The sequence below is a fragment of the Bos mutus genome, chromosome 15, assembly GCF_027580195.1.
Source record: "Bos mutus isolate GX-2022 chromosome 15, NWIPB_WYAK_1.1, whole genome shotgun sequence".
Lineage (NCBI taxonomy): Eukaryota > Metazoa > Chordata > Mammalia > Artiodactyla > Bovidae > Bos > Bos mutus.
The window spans coordinates 61,932,092-61,950,270 of record NC_091631.1 but is presented as its reverse complement, the minus strand read 5'-3'; the positions used below and the strand labels follow the sequence as shown (position 1 = coordinate 61,950,270).

General features: G+C 35.3%; 1 protein-coding gene across 7 annotated transcripts in view; it reads left to right on the top strand.

Moving 5' to 3' along the window:
• ATM (ATM serine/threonine kinase) overlaps nucleotides 1-18,179 on the top strand; it is a 149,539-nt gene that overhangs the window by 93,650 nt on the left and 37,710 nt on the right. For 5 of the 7 annotated variants that reach the window (XM_070384262.1, XM_070384263.1, XM_070384265.1 and 2 more), the window contains 12 exons: nucleotides 1,938-2,046; nucleotides 3,910-3,998; nucleotides 4,097-4,199; nucleotides 4,843-4,991; nucleotides 6,320-6,424; nucleotides 7,676-7,795; nucleotides 10,913-11,147; nucleotides 12,078-12,245; nucleotides 14,031-14,144; nucleotides 14,686-14,903; nucleotides 15,391-15,598; nucleotides 16,547-16,660. In XM_070384262.1, coding sequence (XP_070240363.1) covers nucleotides 1,938-2,046; nucleotides 3,910-3,998; nucleotides 4,097-4,199; nucleotides 4,843-4,991; nucleotides 6,320-6,424; nucleotides 7,676-7,795; nucleotides 10,913-11,147; nucleotides 12,078-12,245; nucleotides 14,031-14,144; nucleotides 14,686-14,903; nucleotides 15,391-15,598; nucleotides 16,547-16,660 — 1,732 coding nt within the window. Of the gene's footprint in view, nucleotides 1-1,886; nucleotides 2,047-3,909; nucleotides 3,999-4,096; nucleotides 4,200-4,842; nucleotides 4,992-6,319; nucleotides 6,425-7,675; nucleotides 7,796-10,912; nucleotides 11,148-12,077; nucleotides 12,246-14,030; nucleotides 14,145-14,685; nucleotides 14,904-15,390; nucleotides 15,599-16,546; nucleotides 16,661-18,179 lie in introns of those variants that run through there. The other 2 variants (XM_070384266.1, XM_070384267.1) reach the window with 2 other exon arrangements.

Sequence of the window (18,179 nt, the reverse complement as noted above, 5' to 3'; positions counted from 1 at the left end):
TCCTCAAATCTTTGTTCATTTGAAATAGCTTAGTGTTTATTTTTTTAATTAATTAATTAATTTTTAATTGGAGAATAATTGCTTTACAGTAAATATTTATTTTTATAGTTAGCCTCACTTTCCCACCATGAAATCACTCATACTACAAAACTGAAATAGCAAAGAAGTGTTATATTGATGCATTTCTTATGCTTGCTACCTATAATTTCTATTTTGGATTATCAGTAAGCTGAAAACAGTATGGTTTTTGGATTGTGGAAAACCAGGCACCAGAGTTCAGATCCTAGTTCAGATAGGATTAATTTAGTAGACTTGGACTGGTTTGCTTAATGCTCTCATTTGTTTTAATTTCTCCTTTTCAATTAAAAACTGTTAAAAATCTACAGTGTGATCAGTATACCCTTATATACCAGTATACTTATCAACTGTAGTGTAATAGAATTGGAATGTAATTTCTAGATTTTACTAAAATACCCCCAAAAATCGACAGTGTGTAGATCATGTGTATAATGTGTAATTGACATATTTGTGAGCACTTAAGACTTTGTACAAAGACAAGTAAAATGACTAAGAAATTGATTTTTGACTACTTTAGGTCTTAAAAATTTGGCAGAAACCCTGCATACTTTGTAGTAATTTTAATCTGAGTGCACCTCAGTATCTTGGTTCCATAGAATAACATTTTTTACTAATCAGGGGTTAATAACAGTTCTTATCTGAGTATAAATAAAAGCTCTTTTAATTTGAGAATAAGTGATCGTATAGAATGTGGCAAATTTTTGCAAAATTGCTTGTTTAACAAGCAAAGGTGCCTGGATTTTATTTTGGTTAGCTTTAGGGGAGAAGTGCTTCAATTAAATGGGACTTGCTCTTTGCTTTGACAATCTGACTTTTTTTTTCAAATGCCTAATGGACAGGGGAGAGCAAACAGACATGAGGTGTATAGAAAGGGTGGTGGTAGTTTAGTCGCTAAGTCGTGTCCAACTGTTGCAACCCCATGGACTGTAGCCTGCCAGGCTCCTCTGTCCATGGGATTCTCCAGGCAAGAATACTGGTGTGGATTGCCATAGAAAGGGTAGGGAATGCTGATTTTCTTCAGTGACTCAGGTGAACTGATACTTTGGTAAATCGAAAGTGGTCAGGAAAAGTATAAAAGCAAAATACAAATCAACAGTTTACAAACACTATCAGGTCAAAAAAGTGAATTGCTCTCTTAGGTTTCCTATTCAAGTTAGTTAATAGCAAAATGTAGACAATTCTAAGTCTGTCACTTATTACCTGTGATTCTACTGGTCCACTTCCTTTTCAACACTATCAGATTTCTTAAGTTTTGCCAAATTATCAAGTGTTAAGTAGTATCTCAGGTGTGGTCTTAATTTGCATGCCTGTGTTTATTAATGAGGTTAAGTAAGTAAGTGTTAAGTCGCTCATTCGGGTCAGACTCTTTTGAACCCCATGGACTATAGCCTGCCAGGCTCCTCAGTCTGTGGAATTCTCCAGGCAAGAATACTGGTGTGGGTAGTCATTCCCTTCTCTGGGAGATCTTCCCGACCCAGGGATCAAAACCCAGGTCTCCCACAGTGCAGGCAGCTTCTACCCTCTGAGCCACTAGGGAAGCCCCAGTGAGGTTAAACTTCAGGTAAAATCACTGACGGACCATTTAGGAATTGAACTCAAGGGCTTCTGCTCTATGTTTAAGCTCTGTAAAAAATAAGCATATTTTGGCATATAGCTTTTCCATAAATGAGACTGTGGTTAAAATGTAATTCTCATTCAAAGACCTAATACTCACAAATTCCTTTTCTATTCTAGGCTTGGTATTGTTTTCAAGTATAAATGGTTCATTATATTTTATTTGTAACCTTTGTTAGTTTTTTCTTTCAAAGTTTATGGTATACATATTAGCAAGCCTCAAAATAGTATATTCCCATTAAAAGAGATGCTCTTGTGACAAACAGAAGTCTTACATTTGAAGAAGGAAGCCAAAGTACAACTATTTCCAGTTTGAGTGAAAAAAGTAAGGAAGAAACTGGGATAAGTTTACAGGTATATATTATAGACTTTATTATAAATGTTAATATTTGTTTTACACTTCGGACTATTTTGTTATAAAGACTATATAGATTTGTCATTTGATTTTCAAACGGAAGTTACCTTTTGGACTGTCAAATATGTTAAATTCATGTATTGAAGCTTAGGCCTTGGATTAGGCAAATGAGTTCTATCCTTATTCAACCACTTAGTTGTTTAATCTTCCAGAAATTACTTAATCTTTTCAACTTTGAGTTCCTTTATCAGAAAGATGAAAGTACAACCACCTATCTCATGGGGTAAATTATGCCATATATTTTTCTGCTATAGTACTCTATTTTCTTCATAGCACTTAACATTTATATTTTTGTTTACTTGTTTAATGTATATCACATCTCAGGGCAGATTGCTTCTTCTGTAAATGTTTAAATTTAAAAATTTAAATTTGACTCTTAATTTGACCTATTCTTCCTTTAAAATGATTTTCTTCAGTCTGCTTACACCTCTGATGTTCTCTCCTCTGCTTTCAGTGCGTCTCCTACTTCTTAGACAAAATAGGGGACATAGATAGGAAGTGCCACCATATGACACTGTCAAACATAGAAATCTTCCTGCATCTGTTCCCACTGTAATCTTTCCTTTTGTTAAAGCAGAGGAACAGTTTCTCCTGCTGCCCGTTTTTCTGTGCTTTGTTTTTCAACTGTCAAGAACTTTATTTTTTTATTGTGCCATGCTTCTCAATATATTCAAACATTTCAGACTTTTCTTATTAAAAACATTCTCCTTCAAATGAACACAAATCATTTCCCTTTTCCTTATGTTCTCTTTAAGGTGACACCCTTTTTTCTCCCTTCCCATCACAGCCAAACCTTGTGAAAGAATTTCCACTGGATAGCACCTGCTAATGTCACTCATAAACTTGATGTTGCTAAGTCTAGCCCTCACCTTTCATTCAACCTCTTCCTTCATGTTTCATCAACACTTAAGACCGTCAACTATGCCTTACTTGAAATACATTCTGTCTGCCTTTTTGATATTGTTTTCCTAATTTTTCTCCTTCCCTATTTTGCTAGTTTATAGTTTTACCCTCTTTTCTGAGGTTTTGGAGTATCCCTGTGCTCCAGGTACTGTGCTAGCTTCAGGACTAAATGTTCCAACACTTGAGGGCTTGATTTCACCCTTATGAATAGAAACAATTTGATTAGAATGATAAACATGCCAATACCAGTTTGTGTTTAGAAAATATTTCCTGGAGCAACTACCATTAAGATAAGTAAAGTGCTTGATCAATTTTCTATACAATGCCATTTCTCTTTGTTTTCTTTTTCCTTTGCTTCTTTCTGTTTTGTCTTCCGTTTTCACTTTTATTTTACTGAGGTTATTTTAAAGAGAATCAATTCTTTCCCGAGTAAATTTTATTGCAAAGTTTGAATCATCAAGCCAATTCTTTATATCACATTTTACCAATTATTACATAATGCAACTTTGAATATTCTTTCAAAGAAAACCTTACAAATTTTTTTTACCAAGTTCAGTTTTGAAGAGTAAGACTTTGCAGAACTTCGTTTTCCCATGTACTGGTTTAGCTGTTGACAGGATTGTTTGCTTTTGTTTTCATGGGTTTTTTTGCATGTGTTAGAAGCATCATAGGTTGAGATTTATATCTTATCTAATTCATTAAATTGTGAGCAATTCTCTTCAAGTAGTCCATAGTCATTCTGTTGTCTCAGATCAGTTTGTTGTGTTGTAATCCATATCTTTAGTATATATTTCAGTATCATTAATTTTACCTTTATAACATGTTATATAATTTAAATTTCCTAAATTCATAAACTGATATTTTTTCCCTTCAATTAAAAAAAATTTTTCTGTTTTTAGGATCTGCTTTTAGAAATCTACAGAAGTATAGGAGAGCCAGATAGTCTTTATGGCTGTGGTGGAGGGAAAATGTTACAACCCCTTACTAGGTAAATTGTTTTTTCATAGATAATGCTATAGTAATTCTGTTACGAGAGAAGTTACATGCATATAGAACTCAAGGCATTTAAAAACTCTTTTCTTATAGACTACGAACATATGAACATGAAGCAATGTGGGGGAAAGCCCTAGTAACATATGACCTTGAGACCACAATCTCCTCATCAACTCGTCAGGCAGGAATAATTCAGGTACTTTTTTTTCTGCTTTAGTAAAGCACTACTTGTGTAGCGCTCAGATTATTTCAGTATATCAGTGGACTATTTACACAAACAGATAAACTATAGGGCTAAGACTGAAGGTTATTTTTCTTTCACTGGGATTAAAACTCAGAAGGATACACAGGTAAATTGGACAGATGACTGACCAGAAAGATAGTATAGATTTGTTGGTCATAATCTTCTTAGCTAACAATAGAAGACATTTCTTGAACTGTATACAATGTGCCTGGTCGTGAATTAAGTCCTTTGTATGGAAAATCTCATGTAAACTATTTCTCATAGTTTGAACTAGAGTTTGTCCCAGAAGTTATCATTTCTGGGTATCATTACTAATGATATCATTATTAATAAGTATCATTAGTAAGTATGGTAAGTATCATTACTAATATTCCTGGCTAATATTTCTTAACCATTCTTTTATCAAATAGCAGAGCCCTTTGAGCTCTGTCTTTGTGTTTTAGGGGGAACACACAAACAATATTTTGGGAATTTAAGTGATATTGTGAACTACTAAAATTTTGAAAGTTACTTTTTATGTTTGATTGCTGTTTTTTGTTTCTCTAGTATTGTTATTTTTTTACTTTTCTTTTTTTTTTTTTTAACTCCTGCTCAGGCCTTGCAGAATTTGGGACTCTGCCATATTCTTTCCATCTATTTAAGAGGATTAGATCATGAAAATAAAGAGTGGTGTGCTGAACTACAGGAACTTCATTACCAAGTAGCATGGAGGAATATGCAGTGGGACCACTGCATTTCTGTCAAGTAAGAACAATTTAGACATTTAATATTGCCATTTCTCTAGTTACGAACAATGAGCTGTTTTTATAATGGGAGTTGTGTTTTTATGTTTTGTAGATACTGTTAAGCTAAATGCTTGAATAACATAGCAATAAGCAGTGTACATAGGCTTGAATTTCATTCTGTTTCCACCTCTACCCTCATGATATTTTTGAAAAGAGAAATATAAAAGTTATTTTCTCATGAGAATCTTCTCACGTATTGTTTACAAATCCAAAGAGAAAGTCAGGCATTTCCCTTCTCTTGCTGCAAACATTTTATTTATTCAGCTGGCACTTTTATTGGCTGGATGATACACAAAAGACTGTTTATTTGTGAAATAATTTATATAAAAAACTGCTAAATCAATAGCATAGGAAGATAATGACTTTAGCCTATATGTAAGGTCCCCATGTGTTGTGAATGAAAAGCCAAGCTCCTAATCTAATAAAAGATTGTGTATTCATGTAAAAGTCTTTTGATGATATAAACCAAAGAATAATTAAATCACAGTAATTGTATGTTTAATCACTTTCATAGAAAAAAAATTCGTTAATTAGAATGTCTTTCAGATTTCAAACTGTTAGATTGCTGTAAAATCAGGGGTATGCAGTCATATTTTAGAAACAGTTTACTCTGTGAATTGATTCCTACTTGCCTCTGAATCTCCATATGCTATTTTTCTCCTTGCATACTATATTTCTGCCACATAGTGCTTCTTGTGTGTTTTTTTTTTTTTTTCCATTAAGCCAAACTGTACCTAAAAGCCTTAAATATATATCTTCTTTTTTCTCCTCTTACCATGAAGGTGGCTACTTGTCAGAATTTTTCTGACCTTCCATTCTAAAGTAACCACTCAGTCATTTGTTTTGTTACCCTGTTTTACTTTTCTACATGTCCTTTGTCCTGGTATTTTTCTTATTTATTGTCCATCTCCAAACCAGAACATAAACTCTGTGAAAATGGGGGCCTAATCTGACTTGTCTGCTAATGAACTCACTGCATCTAGAACCTGGTGACTAGTACCTGGCACATAGTAGGTGTTCATCTAATAAACAAATGGGAATATAACATGTTTAGAGCCTGAAAAAAAAAAATCTGAGAAATTTACTTTTTTTTCTGCTTGAAGAATTAAAAGATCCACAGAATTCTTCATGATTCTTACCAAATTTTCTAGAAATGCATTTTTTAAATGGAGATAATTCTAATTGTAGTTTAAAATGTTGCCTCTTGGTGAAACTGTTTATACACACACACCAGGATTCTCTGTTTTTAAATACATTTTTTTCTCTAATTGTTTAATTATTTCACAGCAAAGGAGTGGAAAGAACCAGTTACCACGAGTTGTTGTACAATGCTCTGCAGTCTCTAAGAGACAGAGAATTCTCCACTTTTTATGAAAGTCTCAAACACGCCAGGTATTGTAAAAAGAAAAAGTTATTGTATTTTAACATTGCTTCTTTTCTGAAAACCTGAAGAATAATTTCAGTACAAAGATTTGCAGTGGTGAAAGGAGAGGACCTGATAGCTTTGGTCAGGTTGTTTTTTGTCATTCCCTTTACTCCCTTAAAAAAAATTCCTTGTGTAATTCATAATTCATACCAATCAGTGTTGAAACTCAGAATTTCCAAAGTGGGAGGAAATACTCAACAGTTGACAATTTCATAGCTTTTCCACATCTGAGAAGTGAGTGCTCAGATGAATTTTATCTTTTGCAAACATGTTTGCATAAGAATTACAAGTGTTTCTGTTTTAACAATTGTTTTCTGAATCTTCATATTTTGAATGCTTTATATGAAAGAATTCTTTGACATACACTTGTCAAAATATATATACATATATATATACACACACATGTATGTGTACACACAAATGTTTATGTATACCTTTAAATTTTTTGTTTTAAATGTAAGAGCATTCTCATATGTTAGGTACTTACATAAGCTTTTTTTTTTTTTTCTTATATAATACGTTTTTCTTTGCTTATGTGGTTCAAATATATGCTATCTTTAAAAATAAAATTTCCTTTTGGAACCATGATCAATTTATGCTGAACCCTGAAAAGTCTTATTGTTTCCCATCCCTTGGTTCTCTTCCTGGACAAATGCACTGAGAATTTTAATCTTGTCTCTAGTGGTTGTGTGTCATTTACCTCTCTTAGCATTTAATGTTCTTTTTGTAAAATGGTGATTAGTACTTACAGGCTCGGTCTGAGGCACAAATGAGATAATACACAAAAAAGAGCTTAACTATAACAGGCTAGATGAATGTAAGACGTTTTTTGGTTAACAGTAGTTGTGACCTAATAAATCCTGTATTTTTTTACAGAAGTAATACTACCATTTAAGTGCTTATCATGTGGTGGCTACTTTGTTAGACTTTTTCTGTATGTATTCTCTAACATTTAAAATAATTCTGGAAGTGAAAAAACTTTGTTTCAGAGGAATCCAGTAATTGCCCAAAGTTATACAGTCATTACTGGCAAAACTGGGATTTAGATCTCAGTCATACAATTCCAAGGCTTACTTTGTTTTCACTACCTTATGCTGGTGCTTCTGAATATTGCTATTATTAAATCAACACAAAGGTCTATAATGAGAACTCAGCTTTTATTTTCTATAAAAAAATTTTATCTTAGTTTTCAAGTATCTTGTCTTTTCTGCTACTAGAGTTAAAGAAGTGGAAGAGTTGTGTAAGGGCAGTCTTGAGTCTGTGTATTCCCTCTACCCTGCACTTAGCAGATTGCAGACCATTGGAGAGCTTGAAAACATTGGAGAACTTTTCTCAAGGTATGTGATTCAAGTGACTGTGTATCCCAAAGCACAACCTGTTACCAAAGTGACTTTAGAAAATAAAAACTATATAGAGGCCAGCCATAGGTTCCTCTCCTTTTATCACAGTATAAGTAAGTTGACCAAAGAACTGTGATCTTGTTAAAATAAACATTTTCAAAAATACTCATTGTAAAAATTCAAGTTTTTAAATTTAACTTTGTGTTTTTCTCTTTACAGCTTTTCCCCTGTTCCACCCTAGATGAAATTATTTCTCATGTTTTTCATCATAGCATATTGTATATACTCCACTGTTTTAGTACTGCATTGCATTATTGTTACTTTGTATATACTCTGCCATGCTTTACTATGCTGTGGTATGCTAAGTCACTTCATTCTTGTCCAACTCTGTGCGACCCCATAGACGGCAGCCCACCAGGCTCCCCCGCCCTGGGATTCTCCAGGCAAGAACACTGGAGTGGGTTGCCATTTCCTTCTCAATGCATGAAAGTGAAAAGTGAAAATGAAGTCGCTCAGTTGTGTCCGACTCTTAGCAACCCCTTGGGTTGCAGCCTAACAGGCTCCTCCGTCCATGGGGTTTTCCAAGCAAGAGTACTGGAGTGGGTTGCCATTGCCTTCTCTGATGCTATACTAGAAGGTTCCTAAAAGTGGGACTTATTTCTTCTTGTATCCCTAGTGCTATTTCGTGGTGACTAATTCTTAGTAAACAGTCAATGTTAAAGAATATGGAGTGTTTAAGGGAGACTGCCCCTTTTAATGATGGAAAGGAAGTCATCTCACTTTGCAGTATTTCTGGATCTTTCTCTGCTAGGGAATTTTAAGGAAGAAAAGTTTGACGAATTGGTAACACATACTTGTGTTCTAGGATAGCAGTTCACAAAATGTAGTGTAGAGATCCTGCAGGCCCTAAAATCCATTCAGGGGTTCATGAAATTAAAACTATTGTTAAAATTATAGAAAAATCTTATTATTTTTTTTTTTGCTTTCATTCTTTCATGAGGTTTAATGACGTTTTGGTGAGGTATCAGAGAATACCTACAATTATTTGAAAAGACTGTTACCATATTCCTGCCTTTTCTGTATCTGTATGAGGCTAGATTTTCTTCACATTCTCTAACCAAACATCATAGCACAGCAAACTAAATGCAGAATCTGAGATGAGAATTCAAGTGTCTCCATTAAGCCAGACATCGAAGAGATTCATAGAAATGTGAATCTCACTAAGTTTTGTGTGATATATAGTTGATTTATTATTCTTATTTTAAAATAAATTTTAATACATGTTACATTTTTCTCAGTTTTAGTTTCTAATAAAGTAAATATTAATAGTGAAAATGTTTAGTCACTCAGTCGTGTCTGACTCTTTGTGACCCCTTGGACTGTAGCGTGCCAGGCTCCTCTATCCATGAAATTCTCCAGGCAAGAGTACTGGAGCGGGTATCCATTCCCTTCCCCAGGGGATCTTTCTAACGCAGGGATTGAACCCAGGTCCCCTGCACTGCAGGCAGATTCTTTACCATCTGAGCCACTAGGGAAGCCCAAATGTTAATAAGTATCAGGGAGGCCTGGCGTGCTGCAATTCATGGGGTCGCAAAAAGTAGGACATGACTGAGCCACTGAACTGAACTGTAAATGAAAGCTCTTTAGGAGTCTTCCTTAATTTATAAAAGTGTAAACCAAGGGTCCCCAAACTGGGCTATGGCATGTTAGGAACCAGGTCACGCAGCAGGAGGTAAGCTGGCAGGCAGGCAAGTGAAGCTTCATCTGTATTTACAATCTTTCCCCAAGGCTCGTATGCAGCAGCCTTAGATTCTCATAGGAGCACAAACCCTACTGAACTGCACATGCAAGATATTTAGGTTGTGAGCTCTTATGAGAATCAACCCCAAACCATCCACCCCACCAGCTCCCCAGTTTGTGGAAAAATTGTCTTCCACAAAAACCCATCCCCTGGTACCAAAAAGGTTGGGGACTATTGGTATAAAGGATTTCCTGAGATTAGAAAATTTGAGACCCGCTGCTCTTAAGATCATTTTGGGAGGAATTAAAGTTTTGGTTCCTGTGAATTTGTGTTACTGTTTCCTTCTTTATCAAGCAACTAAAAGAACTTTCATTTCCTACATCACCATAAGGTCATCTTCTGAGTTTCCCTGCTTCAAATGGCAACCCACTCTAGTACTCTTGCCTAGAAAATTCCATGGATGGAAGAGCCTGGTGGACAGTCCATGGGGTCGCAAAGAGTCGGACACGACTGAGCGACTTCAGTTTCACTTTTCTCCCCATATAGTACTCCTGAAGGATTGCACAGTATTGCTTAATTTGAACATCTGGGAAGCACTCTGCTCGTATGAACTAATTGTACAAGATGTATTTTCTCTTCCTTTAATAAATAATATTGGTATATGAAACCTTTGCCAGATGCCAGCATTTCCTTCATTGGATTGTGCTTTCTTTAACAGCTTTGCAGAATCATGCCCTGTGCCTGATGGGTATGGTAGATAATTAATGAGTTTATTTCATTTCCTTGCTGACTGTCCTCTTTGAAGGATCATTGAAGTTGTACTAGAGGTATAGATGTTCTGAGTGAGAGGCCTGATAAATGTGTTCTCATTTCAGAAGAATGTTAATTTAGAAGTGCTGCTTTTTGTGAGGTTGAAGAGTATTTTTAAGAATATCTTGAAAGTAGCATCTATAAAAATATTGACTCGCTCTCCTATATACCTGAAACTACTATAATATTGTAAGTCAACTGTGCTTCAATTTTAAAAAAGAAAATTTTTAAATGTTCATCATGTGTTCTCTGCTGACTGACCCTCAGAGGTCTGACCATATTGTAGATTTCTAAACTTTGATTCTTATTTTCGTTTATTTTAGGAGTTCCAATCATGTTGCTGCAAAAATTCCTTTAGTGTTTATTAAATCTTAAGTTTTAGAACCTGCGTAATAGCACCTTTTATTTTCATTTCTGTTGCTAATGTGTTTATTTCAGAAGTTCCAGTCATGTTGCTGCAAAAATTCCTTTAGTGTTTATTAAACCTTAACTTTTAGAACCTGCATAATAGCACCTTTTTTTCATTTCTGTTGCTAATGTGAACCCTGTGATTTGGCTTTCAGATCAGTAACAGATAAGCAGCCCTCTGAAGTGTACATGAAGTGGTGGAAACATTCCCAGCTTCTCAAAGACAGTGATTTTAGTTTTCAGGAGCCTATAATGGCCCTACGCACAGTCATTTTGGAGATCTTGATGGAAAAGGAAATGGAAAACTCCCAAAGAGAGTGTTTTAAGGACATTCTCACCAAGCATCTTGTAGAACTCTCTGTATTAGCTCGAACTTTCAAGAACACTCAGGTAATCAGATTTAAAACTATGTCATCTCACTCATTGACCTTGCCTTTTAATTACCTAGAAAATAGAAAGCATAAGTAAAAAGAAATGTCATTGAGAGACAGATTGCTATTATAACATTGTATAGCATAGTTGTTTAAGATTTTCCCTTTTGGAATTAGACCTGAATTTGCGTCTTGCACAAGTCTTTCTCTAATCCTCAATTTCCTGGTTAAATAATGAGAAGCTACCTAACTTACTATATGTATAACATTTCAGTGACTGTATATACTGTGTATAAACACACACATAATTATATATGTCTTTATGTAAAGAGAAAAACAGGCAGATATGGGGGCTGGGGAAGGCAGTGACAGATGCACTTAAGACAGTCTTTTTTTTTTTTTTTTTTTAAACTTTACAATATTGTATTGGTTTTGCCAAATATTCGAAATGAATCCGCCACAGGTATACATGTGTTCCCCATCCTGAACCCTCCTCCCTCCCCATACCATCCCTCTGGGTCATCCCAGTGCACCAGCCCCAAGCATCCAGTATTGTGCATCGAACCTGGACTGGCGACTCGTTTCATACATGATAGTATACATGTTTCAATGCCATTCTCCCAAATCTTCCCACCCTCTCCCTCTCCCACAGAGTCCATAAGACTGTTCTATACATCAGTGTCTCTTTTGCTGTCTCGTATACAGGGTTATTGTTACCATCTTTCTAAACTCCATATATATGTGTTAGTATACTGTCTTGGTGTTTTTCTTTCTGGCTTACTTCACTCTGTATAATAGGCTCCAGTTTCATCCATCTCATTAGAACTGATTCATAAGACAGTCTTAAAAATTGTCAAGTCCTTAGTGAATGGTGGTGACCTCTTTTATTAGTAGAAGTAGTAGTAGTAATAGTAAAAATATTTATTTCCATTTGTTATTTTCATTTCAGCTCCCTGAAAGGGCAATATTTCAAATTAAACAGTATAATTCAGCTAGTAGTGGAGTCTCTGAGTGGCAACTGGAGGAAGCACAAGTATTCTGGGCAAAAAAGGAACAGAGTCTTGCCCTGAGTATTCTCAAGCAAATGATCAAGAAGCTGGATGCCAGTTGTACAGAGGTTCACAATTTTTCTATTGGTTGAATTAGTATTTACTGTAATAAGAAAGATTACTGTGCTTTATAATATTTTAAATAAATTTTAATATAATTACTAATTTTATTAAAGATTTGAAATTACTGATCCATGAACAAGAAATTATAAAAAGGAGTCTTGAAAATTAGTATTTGTAAAAGTTTAGGCAGTATTCATTTTTCTTATTTACAACATTTCCATCAGTCCATCTCATCATAGATTAATTTATCCCAATGATAAGCCTTATTTTTTTAAAACTTTCTACAGTATTCAAGGAGGGTGTGTGGGAAACAAAGATGAAATAGCTACTATAGATTTGAAATGACAAAAAAATGCAAGAGGAAATGCATAAGAGAATAAAACTTTTTAAAAGGCAAGTTGAAATAATTGGGTTGTTAATCCAAAGACCTTGAAAACATCACTTCTGATATTTTATCTACCATTACCTATAATGTACATATATATTTTATATTAGTTATTATAAACTTGATTGCTTCTTCAACTCTGTCTCCAGCATATGATGGACAAATTTAGCAGCATTTGTAGGAATCATGAAGTATTTTAAAGGTTTGGACTCAATTATGTCCCTCTGACATACACCTACTAGGTGAATATCAACATTTTGTACTTTTGGATAATGGAAACTTGTATAACATCCTCCGTTATTAGAAAATTTATCATTATACCAAGTCCTGGGAGCTCACATGGTATGATTGTTTAAATATTGCTTAACAGGATGGACCCTGAAAACTAAGATCATGGCATCCAGTCCCATCACTTCATGGCAAATAGATGGGGAAACAGGAGAAACAGTGTCTGGCTTTGTTTTTGGGGGCTCCAAAATCACTGCAGATGGTGATGGCAGCTATGAAATTAAAGACCCTTGCTCCTTGGAAGAAAAGCTCTGACAAACTTAGATAGCATATTAAAAAGCAGAGACGTTACTTTGCCAACAAAGGTCCATCTAGTCAAAGCTGTGGATTTTCCAGTAGTCATGTATGGATGTGAGAGTTGGACTATAAAGAAAGCTGAGGGCCAAAAGTTGATGCTTTTGAACTGTGGTGTTGGAGAAGACTCTTGAGAGTCCCTTGGACTGCAAGGAGATCCAGCCAGTCCATCCTAAAGGAGATCAGTCTGAGTGTTCATTGGAAGGACTGATGTTGAAGCTGAAACTTCAATACTTTGGCCACCTGATATGAGGAACTGACTCACTGGAAAAGACCTTGATGCTGAGAAAGATTGAAGGCAGGAGGAGAAGGGAATGACAGAGGATGAGATGGTTGTTAGATAGTATCACCGACTCAATGGACAGGACGTTGAGTAAACTGTAGGAGTTGGTGATGGACAGGGAGGCCTGGTGTGCTGTGGTGCATGCGGTTGCAAAGAGTCGGACACAACTAAGCGACTGAACTGATGGACCCTGAAGTTACCTACCCTCTTTGTACTTCAGTTGTAGTTTTCTAATTAAGGATAATAATTGTTCTTATATCATAGGATTCTTGTGAGGATTCAATGAATTATTATATATTATTATATATAGTAATAATGCCAAGCATATAAAAGTACTCAATAAATGTGAGTTGTTTCAATAATAGTAATAGTAGTAAAGAATGATTATTTTATAAAAGTAAATATTGGAATTATTAAAATAATCGTAAGTTGAAAGCCAAAGAGGAAAGACATTTTTAACCTGTTGTTTTCCTACATGGAAGATATTTTTGTACAGTCATTATAATGAATTACATTTTAAGACTTTGCTTTCCTTTACAGAATGATCCCAACTTAAAACTTATATACACAGAATGTCTAAGGGTTTGTGGTACCTGGTTAGCAGAAACTTGCTTAGAAAATCCTGCAGTCATCATGCAGACCTATCTAGAAAAGGTAAGGTTTTTGAGGAACCCTAATAGAGTTGCTTAGCATGAATACATTTGATCTTTTCATTGAAGTGAAGTGAAGTGAAAGTTGCTCAGTGGTGTCCAAGTCTTTACAACTCCATGGATTGTAGCCTGCCAGGCTCCTCTGTCCATGGGATTCTCCAGGCAAGAATACTGGAGTGGGTTGCCATGCCCTCCTCCAGGGCATCTTCCCAATCCAGTGCTTCTACCACCTTTGAGCTTCCTGTTTCTCCCTTTTATTCATATAGTTTAATTTTAAAAATAGCTACTTCACTAATAAATGAACATGAAAAGCCTAATATGTTTTTTTAGTTCTACCATTCTTTACATATATTAGCTATTTCAGTTGTTTCTGCTCTGTCAAAATTGTTTTGAAAGTTCAAAGAAATAATGTATTTTGTATAATTTAGCTTATATACATATATATATATGTTAAATTTTACTGTGGATATTTCTTTGATCTGAGTAATTCTTTAGATGCATTTAGTATCTGTAAATATAAATGGATTTTTTTTTTTTTTCTGAAGGCTGTGGAAGTTGCTGGAAATTATGATGGAGAAAGCAATGATGGGCTCAGAAATGGAAAAATGAAGGCATTTCTCTCATTAGCACGGTTCTCAGATACTCAGTACCAAAGAATTGAAAACTACATGAAATCATCAGAATTTGAAAACAAGCAAGCTCTCCTGAAAAGAGCCAAAGAGGAAGTTGGCCTACTTAGGGAACATAAAATCCAGACCAACAGGTAACTGAGGGTCTACAAGTAACAAGATATACAGTATTTATACAGGTATACAGAACCAGATAGGAATTCATGCTGTGGCTCTGTACTAATTGTGGAATATACTGGTGTTAACTTTGTTTTACTTTTTTTAGTTTGTTGGTATCCTAGTTGAAAAAGAGATATGTGTTAAAATTAGAGAGAAGTTACTTAGTTTGATGTAATTAAATCCTTTATTCAAACCTGCTTTTCGTATATATATTTTAGAGTAAGTAGAATATAAAGTTAATGAAACACCTTGGCTAGAGTCCACTTTGGTTGCCTAAAATAGCTTTTAATTTGCAGAAACTTAAAGACAAAAATAAGTTTATTCTGTTTATAATTCTTAGAATTTTGCTTTTTCTCCTAAGATGGACACCTGATTTTTCATTTATATTGTATGTCTTACTTGATTTTGTAGTTCTATAAAATTTAACGGCTTTTGTGTTTTATTTTAATTATCCAATGTAAGATACACAGTAAAGGTTCAGCGAGAGCTGGAGTTGGATGAATGTGCACTCCATGCATTGAAAGAGGATCGTAAACGTTTCTTATGTAAAGCAGTTGAAAATTACATCAATTGCTTATTAAGTGGCGAAGGGCATGATATGTGGATATTTCGTCTTTGTTCTCTCTGGCTTGAAAATTCTGGAGTTTCTGAAGTCAATGGCATGATGAAGGCAAGTTTTCTTTTTCAACCAGGTATTCTAGCCTGTGCTTTAAAAGTTAAGCCATTAGCCCCTCAAATGTCATGCATTTTGTATACTTTGTATCCTTGGCAGTTGGTTTAGGGCTCTACACACAGATACTTAACTAACTCTAATGATGTAGGTTTGTGTGAATATGAGAAAATTAAGTCAGTCTTTTCCCATAGCATTGCAATTACCATCGGAAAGTACCCAGAATGCTAGATAGGAAGATTTGGAAAGCAGTTAAAGATGATGTGATCACAGGTGGTGTTTTTTTTCCCCCTGCTTTATTATTTTCTGTTGATTTTTTTATAAAAATAAATTATTTTTGTAAATGGAAAAAAAAATTTTAAGAAAACATTAAGGCAGTAGAATTTTATAAATTTTTATTTAAAAATCTTGGGTTTTATTAATGACATCTAAATAGTATGCCTATCATTTATTAATGATACTTAAATGATACCTAAATTTATTAATGATACTTAAATGATACCTAAAATTATGTTGTCAATCAGTTTGAAGTTTAAAAGTAAAATAGTTCTGGCTGAAGCGAATGTTAATATTCATAACAGATACAACAAATTTCTGCTACTAGTGTACATTAAATCCTGTTACTTTTAGTATGTACAGAAAAATAGTTATTCCATTTTATTCACACTGACTTCTCAGGAGTCAAGATTACAATAGTCCTTAGATCAACATTTGTCCTCCTTGGATTCACTGGAATATAAGCAGTACCAAGTATTCCACTTCTGAATGCAATCTGATACATGTTCAAACATGATTTACCAGTGAGTCAATCTAGACTTTGAGATAAATAATAAGGAAAAAATATGTCTGCTTGATGATTGCACTAATAGAGGAGCATTTTGTATTTGTTTAGATGTGAGGGCTAGTTGAAATGCATTGCTTTTTAATTTTGTAATTTTTAATGGGCAGAGAGATGGAATGAAGATTCCATCATACAAATTTTTGCCTCTTATGTACCAACTGGCTGCTAGAATGGGGACCAAGATGATGGGAGGCCTAGGATTTCATGAAGTCCTCAATAATGTAAGTAAACGTGAAAATCAAACCACAACTGCTTTTCTTTTATATTATTGTATATTACTGTTCCGCTCCAGAAAGTGGCAACACAAAATTTTCAGTCAGTCATTCAGTTCAGTCACTCAGTCGTCTCCGACTCTTTGCAACCCCATGAATTGCAACACACCCGGCCTCCCTGTCCATCACCAACCCCTGGAGTTTACTCAAACTCATGTCCATCGAGTCAGTGATACCATCCAGCCATCTCATCCTCTGTCGTCCCCTTCTCCTCCTGCCCCCAATTCCTCCCAGCATCAGAGTCTTTTCCAATGACAAAACTCTTCACATGAGGTGGCGAAAGTATTGGAGTTTCAGCTTCAGCATCAGTCCTTCCAGTGAACACCCAGGACTGATCTCCTTTAGGATGGACTAGTTGGACCTCCTTGCAGTCCAAAGGACTCTCAAGAGTCTTCTCCAACACCACAGTTCAAAAGCATCAATTCTTCGGTGCTCAGCTTTCTTCACAGTCCAACTCTCACATCCATACATGACCACTGGATAAACCATAGCCTTGACTAGATGGACCTTTGTTGGCAAAGTAATGTCTTTGCTTTTGAATATGCTATCTAGGTTGGCATAACTTTCCTTCCAAGGAGTAAGTGTCTTTTAATTTCATGGCTGCAGTCACCATCTGCAGTGATTTCGGAGCCCCAGAAAATAAAGTCTGACACTTTCCACTGTTTCCCCATCTATTTCCCATGAAATGATGGGACCAGATGCCGACACTTTCCACTGTTTCCCCATCTATTTCCCATGAAATGATGGGACCGGATGCCATGATCTTCGTTTTCTGAATGTTGAGCTTTAAGCCAACTTTTTCACTGTCCTCTTTCACTTTCATCAACAGGCTTTTGAGTTCCTCTTCACTTTCTGACATAAGGGTGGTGTCATCTGCATATTTGAGGTTATTGATATTTCTCCCAGCAATCTTAATTCCAGCTTGTGCTTCTTCCAGCCCAGCATTTCTCATAATGTACAATTGCATATAAGTTAAATAAGCAGGGTGACAATATACAGCCTTGACGTACTCCTTTTCCTATTTGGAACCAGTCTGTTGTTCCATGTCCAGTTCTAACTGTTGCTTCCTGACCTGCATACAGGTTTTCAAGACCAGGTCAGGTGGTCTGGTATTCCCATGTCTTGAAGAATTTTCCAGTTTATTGTGATCCACACAGTCAAAAGCTTTGGCGTAGTCAATAAAGCAGAAATAGATGTTTTTCTTGAACTCTCTTGCTTTTTTGATGATCCAGCAGATGTTGGCAATTTCATCTCTGGTTCCTCTGCCTTTTCTAAAACCATCTTGAACGTCTGGAAGTTCATGGTTCACGTATTGCTGAATCCTGGCTTGGAGAATTTTGAGCATTACTTTAGTAGCATGTGAGATTTAGTAGCATGTGAGTGCAATTGTGCGGTAGTTTGAGCATTCTTTGGCATTGCCTTTCTTTGGGATTGGAAGGAAAACTGACCTTTTCCAGTCCTGTGGCGC